This window comes from Athalia rosae, chromosome 6 (assembly GCF_917208135.1).
Source record: "Athalia rosae chromosome 6, iyAthRosa1.1, whole genome shotgun sequence".
NCBI classification, from domain to species: Eukaryota; Metazoa; Arthropoda; class Insecta; order Hymenoptera; family Athaliidae; genus Athalia; species Athalia rosae.
This window is the reverse complement of record NC_064031.1, coordinates 9,920,032-9,935,705: the sequence shown is the minus strand read 5'-3', so window position 1 is coordinate 9,935,705 and position 15,674 is coordinate 9,920,032. Positions and strand designations below refer to the sequence as shown.

Below are 15,674 nucleotides of genomic sequence, written 5' to 3'. Positions count from 1 at the left end.
TTGAATCGAATCATAATGTAACTCACTCGTTTTCTTTCCTTAGAGGTAACATCGTCCTTTTTTAATGGCTTTTTCTTTTTACGAATATAATCGAAACCGGAACGAAATTTTCGTCTTCCTGTGCGGAGTTTCAATCTTTTTTTGCTTGGGACTTCTATTTCGTCTGGAATATCTGCTTCTGGTTCGTTGTTTTCAGTTTCATGTATTTCGCTTGCCTCATCCAACGTTTCCTCTTCGACTTTCTCCTTTTTTATATGTTGCAGTTTTTTCTTAGCCAATGATTTAAGCAAGTTATTGCGCTTCTTTGGATTCAACAGATGAAATTTCGAGTTCATTATTGCTTTGTTACTCCTCAATATCCCAGCACTTTTAAGACGAGAGACAACTTTCTGTTTGAGTGTACGTGATTTTCCGGGCGTAATTTCTTGAGTTTCGTTTTGTGAATCGTCATCGTCTTGAGATGTATCGCCATGAGTTTGCATGGGTGGTGCAGAAGCGGGTCTGTCTTCGCCGAAGACTTCTCTAATTGTTGCCTGCTTCTTCAAAACGCGGGTTTCCGTTCGAGTTCTGCTCTTCAGAACAAATGTCGAAAATTCATTCGGTAAAGCGTGATTATTCTTAAAAGCATCCCTGAAGTTATTCACAGTTGCTTTACGGAAGTATCCCAACAGGAACGAATCCGTGACTTTTATTGGTTTTGGAGATTTGTTATTCTTGATTGGTGATTTTCCTTTTATCTTTGGTGGCGTAGTTATATCGTTGGATAAAAGTGGCGTCCAACTTGGTGTTGCTAATAGCTCCGGTTCGTTACTGCTCTTTGGTAGAACTTTGGGACCTTTGTCCAACTTTTCTTTGACCTTTTTCTTTTGATCTTTTTTACTGGTTCCAACTCTTTGAGCAAGGAGATCAACAATGGAATTACTTTCTGATCGGGTTTGCCTGGTTGTTTTTGTTGGACATGACATCGTAGTTGAGGAAGTCGCTTCCTCATCGTCAATTTTGCTCTCTAATCCAGCTACGCTGCAGCTGCAATTGGACTCGAGGTCACTATCTGATATCCTCTTTGTTCCCAGACAAATATCGGCGCTATCCATCGATACGGAAAGCGCTGGAGAACCTGGATCCAAATCCGGTAAAGATGTAGATAGTCTATGAAACCTGGACGGCTTTGAAACATTTATCAATCTCGTTGGCATTCTAAGTGATTTTTTATAATCGTAAACTTCGTCCTCCCATCCTGGCCTGAAATCGCTTCCATCGCCGAATAACGGTTTCGGTTTTGTTTTTTGCGAGATATTTCCCTTGGTTGCGGAGGATCTTCTGTCTTTCTCTTTAGGCGCCTTATGCGGAGTTGTGTCTCTAGAGCGTAGCTTCATTCCCTCTGCTTCGGCAGTAGCATTCGAACGTTTTCTAGCACGCAGTCTATCAGCGACGGAAGAACTGTGTCCAAATTTTGTGCTAGCATCGCTGTCGTCGCTCGAACTGTCACTGCCGCTAGAGGACTCGATTTTTATTCTACTGCCTCGACGAGATCTTTTCTCTCCGCATACGATTTCCTCGTCACCGTCAGTCTCGATTTTCGGCGATTTCTTTCGAATAGCCCTTTCAATCAGAGGTAGCTCATCAGAGTCCCGTTCTACAGGTCTTGCAACCTCTTCAGTTTTTATATCCGATTCTTTGATTTCAGTCTTTATTTGCAAATTGTCTAGGCAGTTTTCCTCAGATTTGATATCCATCACCTCTTCCTTAATCGCTACTACATCGTCCGGAGTATCTGGTATTTCTTTTTTAATGTCTTCGGGTTTCATTTCCATTTGAGAATTTGTTTCGTTGTCAATAATCATCGCTGAATCTGGTTCCACCTTGGTAGGTACAGTTTCAACATCGCCTTTCTTTCGTCTACCGCGTTTCTTCGTTGTCACGTCAGCACTACGTAGTTGTTCCATAAATTTATCACAGGTTGTCGACCAAAAAGAGTCTGGTTCAGTAATTTTATCATTTTCCTTGAGTTCTATCTTCACTAGATCCGAAGACGAAGCCATCCCAATATACATTGCACTGTTGAGCGGCACAGGAGGCTGGACTTTTGACAGTTGTTTTCTATCTCTCCTCATCTCTTCCAAGGTTTGCCTCTCTAAAACTGGCATTTCACCCTCGGAGTCACTTTCCCTGAAGTCAAACACGGAGGTTTCGGACGAACTCCTGAAACCGCTGGCTCTTGGCGGTACTATCGAAGCCTTTGCGGGTGTCGGAGCCGGAGCAGGAATCGTAGCTGCCACAGGTAGATCCTCGTCAGTTCTGGAGAACAAGCGTCTACGCGGTGGAAGACAAGCTGCTTGTTCCCGTGTGAGTTTTGGAGGACTTCCTCCTGAGGAGCCAGACTGCGGAGTCGAGATCGATGCTCCATTTTCAATGTCTGTGTAACGAGCGTTTGCAAAGCATTGAATATCGGATACGAAAAATTTGAACGAAACGGACGAAACTGAGAGACTTACCTTTTGGCGTTGCGGATACATCTTGAGAGGGTATCAACGACGGTTTTGGTCCGAATTGGCCAGCTCCCACCTGATGAACATTCAGAGTATCGTGGGTTAGTCGACGATCGAAGGCGATTGGAAAATAAAATATTTTCCGTACAAAGAGAATCTGATTATCGGTGTACCTGTTTCAATTCGGCTTTCGTTCGTATTCTGGCTGCCAATATAGCCGCCAGGCCGTCGTCCTTATCGCGATGAATCTGATTATCATTCCCTCTGAGCGTCGTATTAGCTTCCTTTCCAGGTATCGTGGCGGACGAGTTCATCCTCGATCCATACGCACTTCGAGAAGGTTCCTGAATTATGGAATCGACTGCTCTGGGTACGTGGAACTTATAATGAGGCGGAGTGTTGCTATTTCTTTCGAGAAGACTGGCTGCGGTAAAGGGCGAGAGATTGTGTCTTCCAATATTCGTTTTTGGCTCTACTGGTGCAACGACCTAGAAAAAATAATTCATAAAACATGACGAAATTTATCGGCAACGGAGTAATGTAACGCGGGATCTCTAGTTAGCAACGAATCTTACCTTATTCTGAAAACTTTGCTGATTGTGATTGGCGAGTATGGGTTGTTGACTGTTATTGAGTTGCTCTTCTCGCTGCTGTTTATTTTCCAAGCTATTCCTCAGTAGACTGAGCACCCTCTTATCCACCCCCGTATTGCTGGGTGGTTCTACCACAGCCTGTGGGGAATTGGAAGTGTGAGTCATTCGGTGACTAGGAGGTTGACCCTGCCCTTGCCCCTGCCCTTGTCCTTGTCGAGCGAAGGGGTAAGAGGTCTGATTTCCGGACGACTGTGGAAGATGCGGATGTCCAGCAGCCCGGGGAGCGCCCTGACTTCCGTATGCCACCGTAGAAGAGGGGGCGAAGGGACTTCTGGACCCTTTCGGATCTGGATAGCCCCCTTTATCACAGTAAGCCGGGTACCTGGTCGCTTCCCCGGTGTAAGTATTGTCCCGGTGTTGTTCGTATCCGGCGGTGTTACCTGGAGCCACTCCGTTCGGCACCGGCGGCGGTAAACCGATCTCTTGACGTTGCTGACGTTCGTGAAGTGCGGTGGACAGTCTTTGTTCTATTTGTTGATCTATCGTGAGCCGCCAGGTATCGAAACGGGGCTGTTTACTGGGTCCGGTGTAAGCGGTGTCGGCAGCAGCCCTCTTCGCTGTCGGCTGTCGGTCCCTACCACCGTAGTTCGATTGATTCGGAGAGATCTTGCTTCGATCCACGTTGTAATACTTGGTAGGATCGGACGGGTAATCCTGATGATTGATCGCGTTTCCGTTGGGATCGACGACCTGCGGGTAACGCGAACGTATCGCGTTACTCGCCGGATAAGTTGCATTCTTTTCGTAATTCGACGACGAGGAGGTGGTGGCGTTTTTCGCGAACGAGGACATATTCGGCAGTGGTGCGATCGGGTTCGCACGAGGCGACGGCGCGTACAGATGCTGCGAACTCGTTCTGCGATGCGAATTGTTCTCGTATCCAGGTTCTCGCGGTTGAGAGGGATGATGAAGAGGGGTGGAGCTGAAGTTCGGCAGAAAATCCACCTTCGGTGCCCTCACGGTTTGCAGGGGTGTGGAAGCCCTCACTCCGGACGCAGGACTTCGGGAATGCCCGAAGCTCCTACCGTCGTACGCCGAGTAGTTCGAACCCGGTGGCATGAGCATATTACGCGCGGTGTTACGGGACGCTGTATTCGAGCTACTGACGATTTTATCGCCACCGGAAGCCTCCAGGTCGTCCTGAGCCGTCGAATCCGCCGGGGTCTTGATCGTTCTCAGCGAAAGATCGAGCGGTGACTCCCGTTTCCTATTCACCGTACCGTTCGTTTGCATCGTAGCGGAATTCGAGGGCTGCGGCGGTGCGGACTGGATGACCACGGTCGACGTCGGATACGCCGTCGCCGCGTTCGTGTAATCTTTACAGGCGTAACTGTCGGGTGCCACGTGCGGCGTTGACGGGTACGGAGGATTAACGGGACGTCCGCCGGAACTGGTCGGATAGCCGCTGTGAACGATCGCCGATGAGACCGGCATCGAAACCGTTGATCTGGTGGGTACCGGCGCGCTGTTCGACGTCACCGTTGTGCTGCTCGCGTTACTACCGTGATGACTCGGTGCCATCGTGGTAGCGTAACGCGGATAATTTCCGGACGGTCCTACGGTCCTGCTGTACATCGAGCTGGCCGACGTGACAACGTTACCGTTAACGGAATGGTTGTTGTTACCGGTCACCGAATACTCCGATATCCTGGTAGGTCCTGGAACGGACGCCGGTAATCCAGGATTCGACGGGTTCTTATGCGTCGAAGATTGCGGACGTTGCTGCCTGTGCATCGGTTGTGCCTTCGATACAGCCTCTCGTGAGTTTCTGTGATAGTGATACGACGACAGGGCGGCTATGGGTGGCAAATTGTGAGTATTGGAGGTCCTCTGTGCCGAGGTGGGTGTTTGATACGACTGAACACCGTACGACGCCACCGATTCCAAACGATTCCTTCGACCGGCGTTCTGAACACCGTTGTAAGCGATCGACTTACCGTGGGCGGCATAGGGGCTCGGACCGTTAGCCGTCGACGGCGCCGAGACAGGCGGCGCTGGGTAAGCTTGCGAATAGTAACCGGGATTGGGATTTTTTTGAATGGTATGAAAGGTGGACGATTGGGGTGGCGGAGGATATCCACCGGAGGGATAAGAACTGGCCTGGTAATGTTGAGGGTTCGAAGACGGGTAGGAAGAATGAGGAGTCGACTGCGGTTGTTGTTGTTGTTGTTGTTGTTGTTGTTGTTGTTGTTGCGGCGGCGGAGGCGGCGGCGGGGGGGGAGGAAACGTCGGCGAATGAGTTTGAAAGGTAGCGGAGTTATTGCTAGCGTGGGGCGAGGGCTCGTGGCGAGGACTCGCTTCGTGGGGCGACGGGGAGTGATAGGCGGAGTTCGAGAGCGGCATATGGGGCGATACTCTGGGACAATAGCCGGTCCCCATGGCGCCCCCGGCGGTACCGACGTGGTGCTGCTGCAGGGGCGAAGGATTCACCCTACCGGGATTCTGCGGCGACGGAATGTGCGCTGGAAGATTGTGAGGCGAAGGAATGTGCGTGTGAGCGTTGCCGTGAACCGCCACTTGATGAGAGTTTTGATTAACGGCGGACTGCGACGTCCCGGAAGCAGCGTGCTGCTGAGTCGACGTCGGAAGCGAGCCACGAACGGGATAACTTTGCGCGGGATGTTGTTGGTGTCCGCCGTTCGACACCGAGGACGGTACGTTGTACGACGAGCCGTGGCTCCTGTGCGTCGGTGCGTGAACGTCGGCTGGCTGTTGATCGTGAACTCTGCCGCTCTGCGTAGCGGCTCCGGGAAGCAGAGAATAACCTTGCTCGGCCGGACTGGACCTGGTAGCGGGTTGCTGAACAACGCCTGGCCCTGGAACGGCGTTCGCCGACTGATAGGTCGCGCTCTGCGTCATAGGAAGCGGTGTGCTCTTTGTGATATCGGGGTGATGATACCGCGGGTAGTACTGCGTCCTAGGTGCGACCATAGCGGGACTCGGAGGCGCCCGTTCCACCGCCGGCTGATAGGTCGACTGGGTCGGCAGCATTTCCGTCGTCGTTGAGTAAGGTGTTCTCGACACGGTGTTGAGCTGCTGATAAACGGGCGGTGGCGAGCAGGCCGCCTTGGGAGGTTGTAGCTGGTGCAGCTGAGCCGAGGAGGAGGGGTGAGTCGAGGGGTGTTCGTAGGCTTGTTTGTTGGCCGGTTGCATTTCGGTTAAGGACCCGGTGGGAACCTCGGAACAATCGCCCGGCCTGGTGTCGGGAACTTCGACCCGGGTCGGCTGCGGAGCGTAAGGTTCCACGGGTCCAGGTGGATTCCAATATGAATTAGCCACCTGATCGGAGTCGTTGGGATCATCCGTCGTCCGAGAATCGACGTGTTGCGTGACGACGGCCGACGCTTCCCGCGGAACCGTGGCGATCGTTGCGGAGGACGTCGGTCCACTACCCGAAGCGGTAACGTCCCCATGGCCGTACGAGGACGATGTCGATGTAGCTAAATTGTCCGTAGACGTTGTCGTTCCGGCTGTACTCGGTACGGGAAGTCCCTGGAAGTACTGGCGAGCCCCCTCCAACACGTTAGTGAAGCTCACATCCATGTCCCGCCAACTGCTGCTAATCTGGAAAGACCAAACGAAGGGAAGTGGCGGTTAGTCGGGCTGTCTTTATACGGCGTGCCTCTGCCGCCGTACACACCGTCGCACGGTTTACCGCCGACCGAACTCGCTTCGTTCTCCGTCCCTCTTACTCTGAGCACCAGAGACCGTTCATTTCCATCCATTTTCACAAGTTACCTTACACACTTATCGTCGGAACAACACGCGACAGTCCCTTGAATAAACAAGAGACATATATATACGTATGTCTCACAGTTAGGTAAAGTTACGTACTGAAATTACAATATATACACGGGGAAAAGAACACGAGATTCAAGAGGTAAGGTAATAACAATAATAAAACGTTCATAATTATGCTGCGATGGAGCGCGTAGCGCGAAGGGTTCGTTATGTCGAGAATATTTTGGTCTTGCTTTTGTAACTATTTATTAAAACTAAGCATGAACGGTAGTAGAGTAAGCCGCGGGGGTTTATCACGAGTAACAATATTCGGTGGGTCAATCTTCGTTGTTTAAGTTGTCAAGCGAGAAGCCCAATAGATCTCTTTTTATAATCATTCGCAAAGTTGTGGTCCACGTGAAATGTCCCGAGAACCTGGCAACGATTGAACAGCGCTCCGTCGAGTTCCCGATGGACGGTGAACCTGATCGAGTCAATGAAATCGCAAACCGCATCGTTGTCCCAAAATGAAGTGAGGAGATAGGGAACCGCGCAAAAAAAAAAAAAAATCACATCCAACTCGATTTCCGAGTTCACGAAACGGAATTGTTTTTTATTCATGTTTTTCCCCCATCCTCGGATAATTTGAAAAAAAATGTTTTCATCCTTGTAACAGTTGCGAATTGTGCAACGTACGGTAGTACGGTGTTTATAAGAAAAGTAATAAGTATGATAATACGCGTATAGTCGGCGGCGTAACCTATTTCACGTTTATTTCTGTCACGTCCAGACGATTTCTTTACCCTTGATAAACAACACGCCTGCCGGGAGATTACCGGCGTAACGTAAAACAAAAACCCACCCACGGTTTATGATCTCCGCGTCGGCGCTGGGTAACGGGAAGAAATTCGTCCCGCTCGCGGGGTGAAACATCTGTATAATATGAATGAAAATGAACCTTCGCAACATCGGAGCCCGTGCGCTCGAGGATTACCCCCACCCGGTAATCGGTGCGTGAAAACCTAATCTCTTCAGTAGTTCCGTGTAGAATAATCGCCGATTGTTTCAATAATATCTGAAGAGAGTCTAGCGTGGAGAGGATCGAAGGTCCGAGAATAATCGAGTCAATTAATGGAAGAGTCCACGAATGAAACGAAGGCACCTGTAAGGTGATATAAACTTTTTAATTAGTTTTGATAATAACTTACAAAGAGCAAAATCTGTTTTACGACTTGACCTTTTGTCCGGGTTATTAGATGAACTGAAAATTTCCAAGCGATTAAATGCGGAACCGGAGCTCACGGCAGTTCGGGTAAGCACAAAAGTTGGCAGCAGAAAGTATAGAATATGGAGGAGAAGGAGGAGAAGAAGAAGAAGAAGAAGAAGCAGAAGAAAAAGGAGGAGGAGGAGGAGGAGGAGGAGGAGGATCCCTCGCGTGCGAGTAATTGTACCCCGAGGCGGGTCAAGTCGCGATGAAAAGCTAACTGGGTAATTTGTGGCGATTTATAAGATAAATTCCATTGCTTCAGTCATTAAGACTTAAACTTATGTTAGATATACACCGTGCATCGATGGATTTTCCGTTTTTGCTTTTGTTGCCGTTGCTTTTGCCGTCGCAGGAAAAGCGTTATCGGAAAAGCGTAAACAAGGGACGCGGAAGCCATGTGAACTCCAACAATAAGTCGGGCTTTGCATCATGAGCTGGATCAGTGGCGGACGAGTAAAACTAAGAGGTAATATAACTTCACTTGTACAAATGGCACCTGTGGGCTAACCGAAGCTTTGAAACAACCCACCGAGTCACCCTACCCTACGCCAATGCTGGCGAGAGAATCAATATCGCTTTCTCGTACCACTTCGAAAGGGGAATGAAAGGAAGGTGAAGGGCTGCTGCGGGGGTAAGAAAAAAATCGTCGGTAAGGGGGCGGAGGAACGAAGGGAAGATAAAGTCCTTTTTCCGTTCCCCACTCGTGTCGTCGACACATGCTTTTCGCAGCGCCCCCGATTGCACCCTCGATTTATTGTTCCCGGTGTTTCAAAATCAAATACCGTCATAAAGTCACTCGGAAAAAGGCTCGACCTTCCGCGGAAAAAAAATAAACCTCCGAATGTGCCTAAATCTCTGATACCGCATCTCTCAAGGTAGATGGAAAAGAATTTAGCAAGAAATTATCGAGTGGAGTACAAAGAGCCAATCTCACCGAGGAATATATTATAACATCCAAAGCCGAATGGAGGAGAGAACGGGATGAATTAGTTGGCGAGAATAAGGAAACTCCGCTGCTTTTAATACCGTGGACAATAGTTTTGGCGCGAATTGGTTCGGGGCAAAATGAACTAGGCTCCAGATGACTGGAAGGTAAAAGAGTAAAGAGAAGGGAAGAACGAGGTCGTCCCCCCTGGGAGGGTAAAAGGCGATCGAAAGATCGGAGGGAGGTGAGCAGAGAGGCAGAAGGAGAAGCGGCATATCTTCGCCTGGACGTATTCAAAAATGCAGACTCGCCGCGACGAAAGCAACTGGGCGAAGGTCTCTTCTCTCTCCCACCAGCTCTCATTTCCCCAGCCCCCCCCCCCCCCCTTTTCCATTAGCCTTATTGCAACGGGTAGCGAACTTGTCGTTTAACCCCGTCGGCTCCCCGAGTCACAAGCTTCTCGTTCACCTTAACAAACTCACTTTCGCACAGACCTCGACTCTTTTTCCGACTCCGCTCGATCGCTCGCACTTCTTTAATTTCTCCCCAAGTATTTCGATGTGAAAAAATTATTTCGTTTTCGATATATATCTTGTTCGCGTTTCGATCACTCGAGCCAAGTTTTCCGAAGACCCTTCATCGGTATGGCAAATAAATTAAAAGAAACCGAAGACCGGCACGATTATAATACATCCTTTCGCTAATATCAATCGCCGCGGATCGGAACGAACGTTAGAAAGTCGATAAGAATCAGAGGGACGGAAAGGCGTGTTCAGGGTGTAGGTTGTATACAAAGTAACGAAAGTAAGAAAGTGTATCAAGTGCATCAATTAAAACTCGAGGAATATTTTCCTCGAACAGAAGCTGCGAGGCCGTTGGAGGGTAAAGTAATAATTGACGAGGTGAACTCGTGGGGTTTCTCGATAACAGGGTCATTAGTTTGCCCCGAGTAATATTGATCTCACGGGGCCAAGGGGAGAGGTATTTCTCAGTCAGCAAATGTCCACCTCGTACCGTGCTTTCTTAACTCGAACCCTCGCTACTTATTTCATTCCCCCACTCCCCCCCCCCCCCGTGCATAGTTTGCCATAAATTAAATCAGCTGATCGCCGAGGAAGAGAGCCCCCCCTCTAATCTACTCGAACACTTCGAACCATTATTCGCATATTTGACGACAGTCGCTTATCCGCATATCCGCCTAGGCGGTCCACGAATAATTTTTCTACTCAACGCTCACCTGCGGCAGGTCGATTGAACTTCCGAACGACGCATACGCAGTTTACGACACATGTATCACTCGATACGTACGTACGTACGTACGTACGACACATACCGAGCGTACTTTTATGGTCAGGCAATGAAATGGCACGTTGCAACGAGCACGATTTCCCTCACGATTTATTCGCGATAAGGTGGCCGGCCGAATCGATATACATATTACACGCGGAGGTAAATACACGCGGACACCATTTACCGAGTGGCGGAATAACCAGGCGATAGAGTACCGACACGATTTTTTCCGTAAGTTTACTACCACCGCTGGCTCGGTGGTTTACGGCTGTGAAAAAGTACGTTTGAAATTGTGACCCCATTGTACGAGTCATTGCTCGCAACGAGTGTCCCACGATCACCTTTCATTTCCTCGAAATAACGATAATAATCTCATCAATAGCGGCAATAATAATCAGAATATATACACACAGATCATCGGCACAGATGCTTGCGCGCACTCGGAAATTATCGTCGTCGTTATTGTTACGGACATTGGTCTCGTTGATGTAGAGTGTCGTTTTCATTTCCTTGTTTTTACACGTACAGAGGTGTGTGTGTGTGTGTGTATAGACTTCAGCGGAAACCAAAGGTGAGAAAAAAGGAAGAATAAAAGACTGGTGGAATCGGGAATCGGGAGTGGATCACCCGAGCTTAATTAAGGAAATTGTTATTGAAGAAGATTACATTTTATCTCCGCTTCGCTAACGCCTTGTCCCATGGATCCCAATTAAAACAATTTTCCACGATCCGGATTAACCAGCGAGGGCATGATTCCCCTACGCGTGTACGGGGTACATTTTATCACTTTTATAAAGTAATTCAAATCGCGAGAAACTTTATTCGAAATGCGAATGAAACTGCTCACTGTACACCGAACTACGAGTCAGCTTATTCGGACGAAAAAGAAAAGCCGAATAGAATCCGTGGCTGATTTCATGCTGTTCAGATGTATCCGTAAATCGGGTATAAAATCTAAAGTGAATCATGAAAGGGGAAAAAATCGTGTCTGCCCACGAAAATCGGTGCGGAACCAACCGACGATTGGAAGTATCTGATGTGTTTGCCGAGCCACCGATGCGAACGAAAATGTATCGATAGGAGGAGGAAAATATATCGCGGATGATGAGGAAGAAAGAAATAGAAAAAGATGGGCTTCCAACGTACGTACAACGAAAGGAGTTCAAGCCTAAAGGTTTTTTTTCTTTACGACAATAATCTCTCTCGTTGTCCGTATTTTCAAGGTACACAAATATGAAAAATGAAATCCGATCAATCCGTAAAATTTCAGCGTTGACTTGGAAACTTTTATTTTCTATATCTACCTTTTGTCTTCGACAATTTCTGGACAGCATCCAAAATTTTTTCCTATTCATTTACAACAGTTGACAAAATAGCGAACGTCAAAAGATAGGGTATGCAGCGTCGGACGCGCAAAGTAAGAAGGAGATAAATCTACGGCACAGGAAGAAGAAGATGATGAAGTTGAATAGGAAAAGGAGGTAGACGGGAAGATAATGGCAGATGAGAAACGACACCATCTGCAGCCTCTCGTATATAAATTTCTTCCGTGTTCACCGTTGGACCGATTCAAACGGATGAATAGAATCGATTCTCATAATTCACTCGATATACCTACTACTACTTCTCTATCCTTCTACGTGCGTGCATTTCTGTCCGCGTCAAGAACTACCACCCGATATAAACACACACGCGTACACAGGTTATATAGAAACGACGGAATATAAACGCGGACAAAAAGATATCTCTGGAATTTCAACGATTCCTTTGAATTTTATCACGATCTTCTACCGTACACACATCATCGTCTGTCGTAGTTCCCGAGTGCCGCACGTCAATGTTATTGTAAAAATACCGATAAAATTGACAAATCAAGTCGCGAAACTGTCTGATATAATTATACGACATCGTATGAACGGAGTAGCAGATCCTTTTTACTTTTTTGTCATTTTTTATAGAATATCTTTTGCCTGGAAATACTATAATCACGCCATCGTATTCTCACGGATTTCGACCTCAGGAATCCGAATCTGGAAGCTAAATTGATCGAATTACAATCGATTTATCGGTCCGAAATGTGAAAAATCAAGGATATCTCAATGGAATTTATTATTTTGTTATTGTTAATAAGCGGTATGAGCACGGTTTCCGAGACCCCTCAAGACTACGGAAAAATTTCGTCAAGTTCGAAAACTATTTTGAAAAAAGTGGCGCGTTCGACGTGGATTGTCCCGTACGTATAGTCCAAAAAAATTCTCATCTCCGGGGTTCGAAATTCTGAGTTGCCTTTGTTGTCTCTCGCGGGAAGAGCCGGTTGTCCCTGCAGAATTTTGGTCCACGACCCCGCGAGTCGTTCGATCGATGGTAGGGGTTGGCGGGGCGGTCGAAGAATGAGAACAAGGAACAAAGAAGGTGGAGGAGGAATAATAAATGTCCCTTGATCCGTTGATTCGATTTCATGCATCCTATCCGGGCGTACACGCGCAACCGGTATTACGACCCCTGAATTTCCCACCTCTTTTCGCGCAACGTTGTGAAAAAAAAAAAAAAAGAAAAAGAAAAAAAAAAAGTCTCTCTTTTACGTAGAGTAGCGGGAAATTACGTAAGGAGCTTTTGTAATATTTTCAGGCTGATGTAATAAATCATCGGAAGGACGATAACAGGATCGGGGTAAAATTTCGGAAAAGTCTGAGCGAAGAGCTGCGAGTTTTGTTTTTTTTTATTTTTGTCTCTTATTTTGCGCGTGTGCGCGCGTAAACGCGGTTGTAACGTCGGCGAAACTTGTACGGCGTCATTTATCGCGCAGGATCGAATCTACTCTGACTCCTCGGTATATATCGCGTTGCGGAGTTCGTTGACCCTCGAGAGAGCCTCGAAGCCTCGAAAAGTCGTCCTGAAAAACGATCGACTTCGTTTAGCCCAGACTAGATGTCGAGTAGGACGGAAAGGCTGAAATTCTCCAAGCGTTACGTCACGTATATAACACGTACGGTAGACACCGTGCGCATAATCACGGTACGTAATCTCATCGGACGCGCGAACCTCGCGATTTCCATAACGTTTTTCAGCTCGGTGAAAAAATCCGAATTCGACGCTCCGATTTTCAAGGAATCCGAAAATCCACATCTCAAGCGTCCGAAGAATCAAAGCGGAAAATATACGGAATATGAATTCGTGGCGATCGTTTCACGACGCATAAAAGTAACGCGAAATGAACTTTTCAAAAAAAAAAAACTAGCGAACGTAGAACGGCGTTACGGTAAATAGAGAAAGGCTGAAAAACGAGTGGAAAGGAGAGAGAGGATGAAACTAAAGCGAAATGGCTCCCCAAACCCAACTTCAAACTCCAAGTTTGGAGTTTTGTTCCGGTAGCTGCTGCTCCTTCAGGCTTTCATTGTCAGAAACCAGCAACAGCGCGGCGTAAGCAGCGGCAGCGGCAGCTTCGAGCTCCGTACCGCCGCGTATTCCCCTGTTTCCCGCGACGCTCGTTGCGAGACGCCGGAACGCCGCTAAGTTATCTTAAATAAGATTAGACCTGCGAAAACAAGTGGCTGGGTACGGCCGCTATATACATATACGTTTGTAATGTAAAACTTGTTGAACTTTTTCTCTCTTATTTTTGCTAACGAACAAACAACGGGCTCCGGATTTCGCTTCAGCTGCGACAGCGGTGTGCAGTTAGGATCGCGGTTATTCCGTTGGAAGAGAAAAAAAACAAAAAAAGTACGACGAATCGCGAAAAGCTCGATCTACGATCGATCGCCGATGTACCGGCGGCGATGAAACGAGATCAGAAATCGACTCGAACGCAAGGCCTCGCGAATCAACGCCGGAGTTTACCGACCGATTTACATGTTATTTCGCTTATTGAATTTCCGACACGAGTAGTCGTCCAGTCAGACAGACCGTACTGCCTACGCAACTGCGGTTAGTGATCCGGTACCACGAAATAATTAGAATCAAGGCCAGAACGATGATAAAGCATTTTTCGTCTCGCTCCCTCGTTGCCGGAGCTGAAAGCTCGCCGGCACGAAAACAACGCGAATCGAAAGTCCCGAGGATCACATATTCTCCTTCCACTTCTCGACGAAGATCAGGACTCGCTTACATTTCGTTGAACGGAGCTCGTTCGTTGTAGGGTTAGGTTGGGCCTCCGGAAGAGCCTTCGAGGAGCTCGTACACCCGTGGCGAATGACTTTGAAGTGATGGCAAAACAAAAACAAAGAAAAAAAGAAAAACAAAAATATATATATATATCGAACAACGAGAGAAAACGAAACGAACCGTCGCTGTAGTGCAGTGCTCGGACGACGAACGATTTTCACAAAGAAGATGCTCGCTTAGTTTTATCTGAATCGTCGGTTGGAAATGCGTGTTATTGACCAGAATATCGTTGTGCATAGATATACGCGTGGATGCGTAACAATGTGCGTCACGCACACACGGAGTATCGAGGAATGTTGAAATCTGGAGGAACTCGCGATGCTGCGGTGTAGAGAGACGTACGTCGGGAATAAATATATATTTATAATATTCCAGAATCCGAGTGGTTCAAAGAAAGTTTTTCTATATATGTATACCACGAGTAAGAAAGTCTGTATTATATATTCTCAACGCGGTTTATCCTAGCATCGGAAAGTTTTTTTTGTTCCCCCCGACTCGATTTTTTTTTTTTGCGGCAGCGCGTTATTTATTTATCCGTTATTGACTTCGGAAAAGGAAAAAAAGAAGAAAAGGGACAAAAAAAATTTAAGTCCAAAAGTTCACGTATACATCCGACGGGAAGTATACGGCGATAGTTTTCCCGATGAAACAGTTCGCATTTTGAATCGTGAATGCGAAGGATTTGAAAAGCGGCGTATCCTCGCACCCCGGTCGCAGGTTGGGAATTAACGTCGGACGACGATTCAACTGTAGAATCCGCAGTTCCAACGCCTGCGCTCTCGGTGGATTTAATTAAATATTTACACTCAGTTTAATCTCCCCTCTCCCGAGTCTCTTCCCTTTCCCCTCCTTTTTGTCTCTCTCTCTCTTTTTTTTTTCTTTTTTTTTTGTTTTTTTTGTTCTTCTCTCTTTCGCATTCCCTACCTCGTTCCCCGTGCCTTAAACGCCCTCGGTCTACGTGCCTGCAGGGGCGGAAATAATCGTCGTGTATTTGCATGAAGATAATGACCTGCATGCATTTGTCGAGCAAACAGGATATTTTTAATTCCACCGATGGTGTACCACCTAACCATGCAGGACGCCTACTTCGTATTTCGGAGAAAGTCCATTTTTTCACCGGCTGATAGAAAGATGAAAAAAAAAAAATAAATAAATATCGAATAAGA

The 15,674-nt window shown here is 47.5% G+C and overlaps 1 protein-coding gene across 2 annotated transcripts in view; it reads right to left on the bottom strand.

The window, feature by feature from the left end:
- LOC105688865 (mucin-12) overlaps positions 1-15,674 on the bottom strand; it is a 118,261-nt gene that overhangs the window by 4,138 nt on the left and 98,449 nt on the right. For both annotated transcript variants that reach the window (XM_048657172.1, XM_048657173.1), the window contains exons 3-6: positions 3,065-6,706; positions 2,663-2,977; positions 2,496-2,565; positions 27-2,416 (exon numbers count right to left, since the gene is read on the bottom strand). In XM_048657172.1, the coding sequence (XP_048513129.1) occupies positions 27-2,416; positions 2,496-2,565; positions 2,663-2,977; positions 3,065-6,685 (6,396 nt within the window). In that variant the 5' untranslated portion in view covers positions 6,686-6,706. The remainder of the gene's footprint in view (positions 1-26; positions 2,417-2,495; positions 2,566-2,662; positions 2,978-3,064; positions 6,707-15,674) is intronic.